Source organism: Heloderma suspectum, chromosome 3 (assembly GCF_057233095.1).
Source record: "Heloderma suspectum isolate Gila_16-S chromosome 3, 16-S_ref, whole genome shotgun sequence".
In the NCBI taxonomy this organism is placed as follows: Eukaryota; Metazoa; Chordata; class Lepidosauria; order Squamata; family Helodermatidae; genus Heloderma; species Heloderma suspectum.
Genome location: NC_139460.1, coordinates 62,254,971 through 62,267,290, shown reverse-complemented (window position 1 = coordinate 62,267,290; position 12,320 = coordinate 62,254,971). Strand labels below are relative to the sequence as shown.

The following is a 12,320-nucleotide window of genomic DNA, read 5'->3' as shown; positions in this document are numbered from 1 at the left end:
GCCGAGCGCCAACGTGTTCGGCCCCCCGAACAAGTTTCGGGGAGAAATCCTCCGCACCCCCCCGCCCCCCGCCCCCCCCCGGGACGGGACTTACCTTCACCGAATGTCCCTCCCGGTGGCTGGTCCGGCCGGCGGTTTGGCGGGTGTTCGAGCGAGGCGGGAGCGGCAGCCGGTCTTTCGACCGGCTGCCGCCGCCGCCATTGCAATGAAAGAAGAAAAAAAAACACGCCCCCTGATAGGCTACGTGACGATTCACGTAGCCTATCACGGCTAGATTTGCAAAGTCAGCCGTGATAGGCTACGTGAATCGTCATGTAGCCTATCATGGGTGACTTAAAAAAAAAAAAAAAAGAGTGTACGGATAATGGCGGCCCCCATAGGGAGCCGCCATTCCCGTTCCTTATTTGGTCGCTGTAGTCTACGTAAATGTTTACGTAGACTACGGCGAAAACAAGGGCAACGCAAATAGCGTTGCCCTTATTTTCGCCGTAGTCTACGTACACATTTACGTAGACTACAGCGACTAAATAAGGAACGCGAATGGCGGCTCCCTATGGGGGCCGCCATTCGCGTACGCGCTTTTTTTTTTTTTAAGTCACCCGTGATAGGCTATGTGACGATTCACGTAGCCTATCACGGCTGACTTTGCAAATCTAGCCGTGATAGGCTACGTGAATCGTCACATAGCCTATCAGGGGGCGTTTTTTTTTTTTACTTTCGCGTTCGTGGCCGGGCAAGGTGAGGCGCCTCCTCCCTGGCCCGAATTTCGGCCGGGCGAGGCGGGAAGCCTCCCCCCCGGCCTGAATTTCGGCCGGGCGAGGCGGGAAGCCTCCCCCCCGGCCTGAACTTCACAGGGGGAGCAGCAAAGTGCCTCCCCCCCACCGCGAACGGCCTTCGACGACAGGCAAGTGACTTTCGTCCACCCCTAGTTTGTAGATGTATATTCCTACATAGATGGTATCTGAAGAGAAAAATGATGCTCCAGTTATTATTTTCTTTTGCAATTTGCTAATGATTGTTAATATTCTTTGCAGCAAGGAGATGTTCAGAGGACTTGGGACTTTATTTATAACAAAATTATGATTTATTGTGCATTCATAATGCTATGAACAGGAAAATTGTTATCAATTGTGGTAGGGGTGTTTAAAAGTTTATAAAGGTCTGCCTGCAGAAACTGAAGAAATAGACACCCTTCGTACTCAAGGGCCCTCATGCCAATTTGCATGACGACTAAATAGGTTTTTAATTGCCATTAAATTATGCCATCTAAACTGTGATTTCATGCAAATATTAAGCTGTAATGACATGCAGTGAATCATTTACTAAGATTTAGAACTTGGAACAAAGAGAGACAATTAATTCTAATCCTCAGATTCTGCTAAATTATGTGTCATTGGGATTTTTTATGAATGTGGCCTGATTGCTTTGTTATCACATATAAATTATACATAGATTATATGTCACATTGGAAAAAAAAACCTGGCAGCAGCCACAACCTTTTTGCAGACATCTGTGAGCAATACACTCAAGAATTTCCTTACGCTATATATTTTGTTTAGGTAAGGAAGTACAGCAATGATTTGAAATGATTAATGCATTTCGACTACTATTCCAGTTTTCTGCAGTAAGGGTCTAATAATTAGACTAACACCTGAATAATTTCTTTTATTGAAAAGCATTATGTACTGTCCAGGATCCAGAGAGCTATATTGGACACATCCAAGGACCCTGGTATACTCAAGGAATTTATGATGTTGATTTCTGAACCTCAGATTCCCATGCTATAGCTTACACTCCTTTTGAAGCTCATTTGAATTTTAAAAAAATGGCTTGCTGTGATGGGATAGTGCTGGAGAAGCATAAGTTTGATCAATACCTCATGTCCACAGGCAAGTTACTTAAACCCTCAAACATCTTACCTCTGCAGTTGTCTTTCCAAAGGTGTGAGATTATGCACTGACACCCAACAGGCAGTTCAGATACAGTTTGTAAAGTAGTTGACTATGTAAGGGAACAATCCATCCTATGTTCCCTAGACAGTGTCTGGGGGGAAATAGGATTGTTCGGTTTGCTGGCTCTGAGGCCGTAGACAGGGCTCCAAGCTGGGAGCCAAGAAACTGCGCCCCCCCCCCCGTAGCTGGCATGGAGAGAACCACTGCAGCTACCTCTCCATGCTCATAAAATGGAGCGTGGAGATGGGGAAAAGGAGGCATTCCGGGGATGGGGAGGGGAGGAAACTGGGGACATGGGGTTATGAGGTATCCTCAGCTGTCCCCAGCCTTCTTCCCTGTCCTTCTCTGAAGCCTCTGCTAGGTGGGCAAAATCGCCCATCTAGCTAAAATGCAGAGCAGGAGGTGCCAGGCTCAGAGGCTGAGTAGCCAGGGCACATCCCATAGGATTGCAGTCTTAGTCTTTTTTTAAGTGCACAACAATAACAAAAATAATAACAATAATACTGAAATAATAATGTTGTCACTGTGGCCACCATCTCATGGAAACATGACAACCCATCCTCCTCAGATTATAGCACTATTAAATTAGCGTGTTGCTTTGAGGCTGAGCAGGATGTTTCTGTTAGCTTACCTGAATTGAACGTGGTTGAGGAGTTATTTTCATTTTGCCTATTCTGTATTGTGAGACTGGGGTACCCCTAAGTTTAATTGCAGGTTGCAGTGCAGTATATTCTTGGGATTCTAACTCACAATAGTTGGCCCCTAATGTGGAAGAGTTGAGGAAGAAAGTCTGGGATCATAATGAATATCCCGAGGCATGTGAATAGGGGGCCCTTATGCTGATAAGCCATGACATGGCTTCCCATTGTGAGGACAACTTGAGCAGGAATCTCCTCGGGGCCTGCCAGATTCCCAAGTCTTATTGGATTGTGCGGAGGGCTTTGTATCAGTGGCAGGCTCTCCTTGGCAATCCCTTGAGATGGATTGTGACTGGACATGGCAATGTGTATGAGTGTTTGAGGATCTTAGCCAGGGTGGGGTGTCCCATTGAAAAGAGACAAGATCTGCTCTCTCTTTCACCTAAGGTGTACTCAAATAGAGGAAGAGATTGGGAAGGTAAATATGGCATTCATTGCACATAACACATTTATAAAGTTGTGGGCTTATTTAAACCAAGCTATGTTTTCATTCCTGGATCCAGGAGCAACATAATGATGTCTTTACTTTTGTCTTGCAGGTGGGGACACATCTGAAATTCTCCTCATCTGAATTTGTCCCCAGATGTTGGTGCTCCAAATGACTTAGTCTTGTTTTCAAAGTGGAAGCAATCTATTAGGACTTCTTAATTTCATTTATGTCTCTCCAGTCTACACATTGATGTGCAGTGATAAATCACTGCAAAGAAGCAACAAAGAAGCAATCTTGATCTGACCATAACATATACAATCCCATCAATATCCTTCTTTGCACTGTTTTTATCAATATACACATATGTATCAATAATGCAGAGGGGGAAAAGATGTAAATGAACTGAAGGAACTAGGATGGCCATGTGTCCTCTTTTACCAAGGATAGTTCTCTGTTTAAAGGGCTGCCAGAGGACTGTCCTCCATCTGAAGGCATCCTCTATTTGAATGGCTGGCCTGACCAATTCCAGTTTAACGATACAGAACCATAAGAATTGTTGCCAATCAACAGCTAGCACCTGAACAAAAGACTGAACATGCAGGCACACAGGTCATGTGGTCATAGTATTCCACACAGTGTATTTCTATTGAAATTATAATTATTATTTCTAAAGTTGCATCTATACATACAACATACATGCACATTTTGTGCAAATTGCTATGTTCTTTGGGCCTCTTTGCTGATGCATTTCCTCTTTTTTGACAATTCATATGTGGCCACTGTAGAAGGAACTGAAGGGTAGGGCTGGGCTGAACATTTGGCCCAACTTTTTCATACTTTCATGAGGGTGGGGGAGTGAGGACATGAACATTTGGGTGGGTGGGATACTAGCTTATAATTCTGTGAGGTGGCAAGGGTTGTTTGCCTTTTCCTCCCCTTTAACTTTAACAAAGCTAAGCTGCTTCTCCAAATGGTGGCTTGGCAGCCTGGCTGCTGAGTGCTTTAAAAATGGGGCTAGAACTCCCCTGGGAATGACACTGCAGTATCATGTATGCCATCTTCTGCCCACAGAATACCCCTGGGAATGACACTACGTCATCATGTAGTGTTGTTCCCAGTGGCATTCTGGTCCTATTTACAGAGCTCTCAGACAGCAGCTGGATTCAGCAGCTGGGTTGCTGAGACACAACTTTGAGCAGCAACTTTTTTTTTTTCAGTTAAAAGGGGGGAAAGAAAACTACCCTCACCACCTCATAGAATTGTAGGTGCCACCCCCACCCGAAAGTCATGCAACTTTGAACTGTCCCCCTGCCAGAAATTCTCCCACCTCTGCTGGGGGACCAAGGTCTGGCAAAGGTGGGAAGGGGAATACTGTTCTGCCCTATAGAAACAATGCATGGTCCAATTTCAGAAAGGATTTAAGAAAATTAGTTAAATGAGAAGTGGGAAGAATGGAATAAATGACAAAGCACTTCAGAGGAAGACTAATGGAGTGGAATGAGGAAAATCCTATTATGCATCCTTGCAAGTACCACAGCCACGTGTTGATGAAAACCACTCAATATCCTACTAAACACCACAGACGGCATGCTGTTTATCAAATACAGGGTATATTCTTAGATGGAGCTTGGGGTCAGAGTGGGCAGGGGATATAGTCCCAAGCCATAGTATAAGATCACCGAAATTTAGGGATGTCTATCACTTGGAAATTTGGCCCTTTGGGGGCTTGATGGACTTCTGCTGCCTGCTTGGCAAGCTGAACTGTGGTTTTCTCCCGAACTCTGGTGACTTTTTCCGTATTTTGTTTTTGCCAGGCTGCAGTTTGTGCAGATAGAGATTCAGCAAATTGTGGCTGAAATTTGCACAAATTAAAAAACATGGAGAATTGCTAACTGGCCAGACTTGCTGCAGACCGAGTCAGGCCAGTTAGCAGAAAATGGACCAAAATCTGGGAGGCCGAGACAACAAAAGCTCATCAAGCTCCACCCCACAAATGGATTCCTCCAGCATCCCTATCTAAATTGCTCTTGTTGCAAAACCTGCAGGACAAGTAGTCTTTGGTTGCAGCATTCAAGTGACTTCCCAAGTCATGTATTAAGTCTTGAAAGTGTCAATAAACAAATGGACAGGGGTGATCCAGGGGGCACTGTTTACTTGGACTTCCAAAAAGGCTTTTGACAAAGTCCCTCACTAAAGACTCCTGAGCAAACTTAGCAGTCACGGAATAAGAGGACAGGTACTCTTGTGGATCAGTAACTGGTTAAAGAACAGAAAGCAGAGAGTAGGAATAAGTGGTAAATTCTCTCAATGGAGGGATCTAAACAGTGGGGTCCCACAGGGACCTGGATTGGGACCAATGCTTTTCAACTTATTCATAAATGATCTTGAATTATGAGTCAGCAGTGAAGTAGCCAAGTTGGCTGATGACACCAAATTATTTAGGGTGATTAAAACAAAACCGGATTGTGAGGAGCAAATGCAGTTCATAGGGATGGCGGAGTATTCCGTTTGTGGGGATGAAGGATGACAGATGTTTTACAGCTCAGCCTTGAGGATTTTGTCCATTTTCCCCAGCTGGTGCTGACTCGTTCAGTAGTGAGTTGAGCTAATATGTGGATCCATTGGGTTTTTTTTTTTAAATTTGTGGCTGCAATTTGTGCATCCCACCATTTATTGGATAACTAGGAAAAAAGCAATTAGGATATACATGCTAGAGGTTTCAAATATGCCTGTGAATGACTGATTATATCCTTCTCCCCCCCACCCCCCCGCTTTGGGACACTTAATTTTTTATCCAGTGTGTGAGGAAGGTATTTGTTGGATAGTTATAATGTTCTGTTCAAGCCCGAGGAAAGGAGGGAAATATCAGTTTTGGCATATCAAGTAATCTCAATGCATATCTTGTCCCAAACTATATTCTATATATTATAAATACTGGTACCAAGATTTGAAATGTGTGGACATTCTGTTAATAACAGAGTTGTTGCAATGCTTTCTAGTACTGTGTTGTTGTTTAATGCACTTTTTGTGGATTAAATTAAATAAAGATTGAGGAACGTTTTTCACTTATTTAAAGGAGTACTGGGAATAAGTGAAAACCTGATTTGCATTCTTGATTAACAAAAACATGCTCTCATACTTTTAGCTTTTGAAAGAGGAATATAAAAGAAGTTCTATTTTTATCCTTTTAGATAATGAGAGGGGCAAGGGAAGAATTTCAAACACCAGTATGAATCAAACTTACGGGTACATGCCATAGTTGGTGGATCCTTCTCAGCTCGAAAGTAACCTTTTTCACACTGACACACAGATGTTGCTTCCACAAAGGTTTGACTGTGTGGAGGGCACTTGGAACACTTTATATTCCCAGCAAATGCTTTATAGAATCCTGACCTGCAAGCTGTAAAAACAGAAGAACAGTTGATTAAGTTTATCTGTCTATCTATATGTAAAAACCAGTTTCCAACATTCTGCCCAGTTCTTTCAGTGCTCTGTCACACTCTAGTGTAACCTAGAAACAGAACCCAAACTGAGTTTATACAGACAGGTGCAGGTTTGATTCTCAATAGCTGACAAGAATGGAACCAGGCAGGCCTCACAAGAGCGTTGTCCATGTCCTTTGCTTTTTCCCATAGGAATGAATGGAAGCTAGGTAGACTTTGCTCATCCACTGAGAACTGACCTTGGAATGGGTGAACAGATGGGGATGGGAAACAATATATGTCACAATTTTGAGTCAGGGGATTACATTTGTAAGTGATTATCATTTCTAGGTAGTCATGAAAATGTAATGCACAAAATATATACTTGCTTCTTTGTGTATTGTGTATTCCACAGTTATGTTTAGTATACATTATTTTCAGCATGCATCATTTCTTTAATCAATTATAAGCCACCCTTCAGTAACAGGTCTATTAGGATGGCATACAATTAAAAAAACAGAGACAATAAACCAAAAAGCAACAGAACCATAGAGCAGGGGCATTGCTAGGTACTTAAAAGATTCGAGGCACAGGACCATGACAACAATTTGTACATGCACACCCACATGTTGTGTTCTTTTCAACTCTACCCTACTTCTTCCAAGTTATGGGCAAGCTCTTGTTGTCTCCCACTCCTTAAATAACTTAATTTGTGCCAACACTTCACCAGGATTCTACCAAGGAATCTGTTTTCAATACTAGGACTAAGTTATGAACAAAGTACCTCTGAGCACATACCAAGTGCATTTCATTCACCACTAAAGTGAGAGTTCATACAAAAAGGGGAAAAAGTAACAATAGGATTGGGCTAAAAGGATAGCCAAGTAAGTGGAGCAGAATGGGATGGTCAGTTCATTAAGACTGCAGTACAATGCCCACAACTCAGGGGTGTAACCAGTAGAACAGGTTGAAACCCAACTCCCTTGTCAAACAAACCACCTACCAACATGACCTCCATCTTGTCTGGATTGAGCTTCAGTTTATTAGCCCCCATTCAGCCCATTACTACTTCCAGACACTGATTCAGTACTGCCCCTGCCTCACCTGAATCTGATGAAAAGGATAAACAGAGCTAGATGTCATCAGACTATTTATGATGACCTAGTTCAAGAGTTTCATGTAGATGTAAAAGAGCATGGGAGACGACATGGAACCCCATGGGATCCCTGTAAGCAGTAAATCCCCAGCCCCACCTTTTAGAAGCAGCTATGAACTGCAGACCGGAAGGTCGGCAGGACAGCAGTTCGAGACCCGAGTGCCGCGTGACCGAGTGAGCTCCCGTCTTCAGTCCCAGCTCCTGCCAACCTAGCAGTTCGAAAGCAAGAAATTGCAAGTAGATAAATAGGTACTGCTTTGGCGGGAAAGGTAACAGCGTTCCGTGCATCTCGGTGTTCAGTCATGCCGGCCACATGACCACGGAAGCGTCTTCGGACAGCGCTGGCTCTTTGGCTTAGAAACGGGGATGAGCACCGCACCCTAGAGTCGGACACGACTGGTTGGGAACACCTTTACCTTTTTTTTTATCTAAGTAAGAGCAGAACCACTGAAGTACAGTAATCCCCAATCCCTAACCCAGACAGCCCATCAAGAAGGATACTATGATCGAATAGTATTGAAAACCATCAAGAGGTTGAAAAGTATTAGCAGAGTCACACTCCTCCTGTACTCCTTGCACAAGTCATCCCTCAGGGTGGTCAATGCAGCTTCTGTGCTGGAAACAGGTCAGAAATCAGATCAACATAGATTCAAATGATTAATGTCATCTAATGGAGACTGGAATTGTACAGCCACTACCCAGTTGAGCACCTTGCCCAAGAAAGGAATATTTGCAATCAGGCAATAATTGTTATAATTCAAGTGTTACAAGTTTATTAATTAATTTATTTTATTTACATCATTTATATACTGCTCCACATCTAATGATCTAAACAGATTCTGAAGTGGCAAACAATAAAACATAAAAAATAAAAACACCATATTAAAAGATATACAAATAAAACAACTTATTAATTTCTGTAAACCTCCCAAAGAGCTTCAGCCATGGGGAGGTATAGAAATGTAATAAATAATAATAACATTTTAAAAAACAGAATATCAATAAAAAACATGGCTGGTCAATCAAGGAAGGCTTCTTGAAATAAAGATGTCTTCAGCAGTCACGGAAAAACGTCACTGTGTTGGTGCCCGCCACCTCCAGAGCCAGGAAGTTCCAAAGAAAGGGAGAATTAGACTGAAGGCTCTTCTCTAGCTAGACTCCAATTGGGCCATAGGTCCATGCGGAACCACCAGGAGCATCCCATTTGATGACCTCAGTGACAGGGCGGGTGGATGAGGGAGAAGGTGCTTTCTCAAGTATCCTGGTCCCAGGTTGTTTAGGGCTTTATGCACTAGTAGCAAAACCTTAAACCTGACCAAGAAGCGAATGTGCAGCCAGTGCAGTTCCCTCAGCAAAGGAGTTACATGATGGAATGCTGCAGCTCCTGACAACAGCTGAGCTGCTGCATTCTGCACTAGCTCCAGCTTTCATACCATCCTTAAGGGCAGGCCCACATAGAGGGCATTGCAGTAATTCAGTCTTGAGATTACTAGTGCCTGTACCACTGTGGCCAAGCTATCCCTGTCCAGGAGAGTCCATAGCTGGCGAACCAGTCGAAGCTAATAAAAGGCACTCTGAGCTGCCATGTAGAGCTTGCCGTGTGCCAAGAGCGGCACTCTTGGGCCTCCAGTGACAGTAATAGATCTAGGAGTACCCCCAGACTATGAACCTGATCTTTCAAAGGGAGTGCAACCCCATCCAGAAGAGGCAATGAGCCAAACTCCCAGACTTGGGAACCACTCACCCACAGGGTGTCTGAGTTCATTAGCTGTCATCCAGCCTATCACTGAGGCTAGGCATTGAGCCAGGACTTGCACAGCCTCACCTGATTCAGATGTCACAGGGAGATAGAGATGCATGTCATCAGCATACTGATAGCACTTGGCTCCAAATCCCCTAACGACCACTCCCAGTGGCTTCATATAGATGTTAAACAACACTGTGGACAAAATAGTACCCTGTGGAACCCCATATCTCAATTTCTAAAGAGCCAAGGAATGGTCTCCCAATGTTACTCTCAGAAATTGATCCCTCAGGAAAGACCAAAACTGCTGTAACACAGTGCCTCCAATGCCTAGCCCACAGATCCAGGGGGATAGCACAGTCAGTGGTATCAAAAGCCAATGAGAGATTGAGCAGAATTAACAGGGTTGCAGTCCCCCTGTCCCTCTCGCAATAAAGGTTATCCAGCAGGGCAACCAAGGCTGATTTGGTCTCGTAACCAGGTCGAAACCCAGACTGGAATGAGTATAGATAATCAGTATACTCGATGGGTGCCTGCAGTTATTCCGCCATGACCCTCTCAGATACCTTCCCTAAGAAAGGGATATTTCTGACTGGGCAGTAGTTGTCAAATACCATTGGGTCCAGAGTAAGTTTCTTCAGGAGTGGTGATACTACTGCCTCCTTAAGGACAGCAGGATCAACCCCTTCATGCGAAGATGCATTTACCACTCTCTGGACCCACCCAGTCATACATCCTCAGCTAGTTCTTATTAGCCAGGAAGGCAAGGATCAAAAGGTCATGTGGCCAGTGGCACTGCTGCAAACACTTTGTCCACGTCTTCAGGCTGCAGCAATGGAAACTGATCCCACAGAATCAGGCAGATGGTGGCATCAGGCACCTCAACTGGCGCTGCAGTAACAACAGAGTGAGCTAACAGGGGGAGCAAACAGGAGTTGTCCAGGGGAGTTGCAGTTGCAGAGGAGACAAAGGCAAAGAGGTAAGTGGGCTGGAGGAAGCTGGAGGAAGCCCAGAGGGCTGTCCTTTTCCTGCTGAGTGGCTGTGAGCTCACCAGGTGCTCCTGAGAGCTCCAACTGAATTGGGGTGTGTGTGGCCTGAGTACTCCCTGCAGCTGTGTGGGCAGGAAGCTTCAGTCTGTTTCCCACTTCCCAGCTGAGCAGAGCAGAGCAGAGCAGAGCAGAGCAGAGCAGAGGAAGCTGCCCCAGCTGGTCTAGGGACTACAGAAGCAAGAAAGCTCCCAGAGAGCAAGCAATCAGAGTGAGTGAAGAGGGGGAGCAAACAGGAATTGCCCAGGGGAGTTGCAGTTGCAGAGGAGACAAAGGACACAAAGGCAAAGAGTGAGTAGAGGACCAGGCTACTCTAGAACAACCAGAAAGCTAGACACAAAAAGGGAAAAGAGACTATGGAAGGACAAGACTCTCCAGTGGTGGTGACCTGCAGTGTCTGTGCAATGTTTGTTTTCTTGCCTGAGAACAACATGGCCTACACCTGCAACAAGTGCAAGTTGATCACACTGCTGGAAGAAAAAGTAAGTGGACTGGAGCGGTGAGTGTTAACCCTCCAGGGAATAAGAGAACACAAAGAGTTCTTGGACAGAATGGTGGAACTACAGCAGCAAAGTGAAGTACAGGAGTTAGAAGAGCAACAACAAGCTGAGGCAGAAGGGGAAACTACTGAGATGAGGAAAAATGAAGTAGAGGATACTCCTTGGAAAAGGGTGACAGTTAGGAGCAGAAGAACTAGACGCCACTCTGCACCAGTGGAGGCAGTGGAGCTATGGAACCATTTTCAGATTCTTGAGGATGAGACTGGAGGACAGCCTGCAGAGGAAGAATTACAGGGGAGCCCGCGTGAGAGGCTAAATGTCAGTCAAGCAAAGGCAATGAAACCAAGGCCTACAACGACAAGAAGAGAAGTGTAGTAGAAGTGAGAGACTCCTTGCTGTGTGGGATTGAAAGCCAAGTATGTCGCGAAGACCCATGGACTCGCCAGGTATGCTGTCTCCTGGGAGGATGGATTAGAGACATGACTGAAGGGTTGCCTGCACTCATAAAGCCCACGGACAGGTATCCCTTTCTTCTCATCCATGAAGGAACAAATGATACCGCCAAGCGGAGCTACAAAGACATCATGTCAGACTTTGAAGCTTTGGGAAGGAAACTCAAGAACTTTGGGGCCTAGAGAGTTTTCTCATCCATCCTTCCAGTAGTTAGAAGAGGGATAGAAAGGGAAAGAAAAATACTCTGGGTGAATGACTGGCTACGAAGGTGGTGCCAAGGAGAGAGATTTGGATTCTGGGACCATGGGCTATATTTATTTATTTATTTATTTATTAAATTTATTAATCACCCATCTGGCTGATCACCCTGGAAGATGGACTGTTGGCAAGGGACGGGTTGCACCTCACAAAGGCTGGGAAGAATGTGTTTGGCTACAGCATGAAGAACTTCATCAGGAGGGCTTTAAACTGAATCCTATGGGGAAGGGAGATGTAAAGTTGGGGGTAACAATGGAGGAAGGCTCATGCACTGCAACAGAGAAAACAGCTCTAATAGCACCCAATAATAGTCTTCACAAACATGTAGGAAGAAAGCCAGACCATGAAGCACATGGTCTTCGATGTCTATATATTAATTCCCAGAGTACAGGAAACAAACAGAATGAACTTGAACTCGTAATACAGGAGGGAAATTATGACTTGATAGGTGTAACTGAGACTTGGTGGGATGACTCTCATGACTGGAATATAGCAATTGAAGGATATAACTTGTTCAAAAAGAACAGGAGGAACAAAAAGGGAGGTGGGGTTGCACTATATGTGAAAAATACATATCTCTGCACAGAAATACAGGAGGAGGAGCTTGGTAGCCCCATCGAGAGCATCTGGGCTAAAATAAATGGAGCAAAGAATAAAAGGA

The 12,320-nt window shown here is 44.6% G+C and overlaps 1 protein-coding gene across 1 annotated transcript in view; it reads right to left on the bottom strand.

The window, feature by feature from the left end:
* The window catches only part of EPHA6 (EPH receptor A6), a 710,763-nt gene that overhangs the window by 337,453 nt on the left and 360,990 nt on the right, over positions 1-12,320 (bottom strand). The window contains exon 4 of the mRNA XM_084843399.1: positions 6,325-6,480. Coding sequence (XP_084699525.1) covers positions 6,325-6,480 — 156 coding nt within the window. The remainder of the gene's footprint in view (positions 1-6,324; positions 6,481-12,320) is intronic.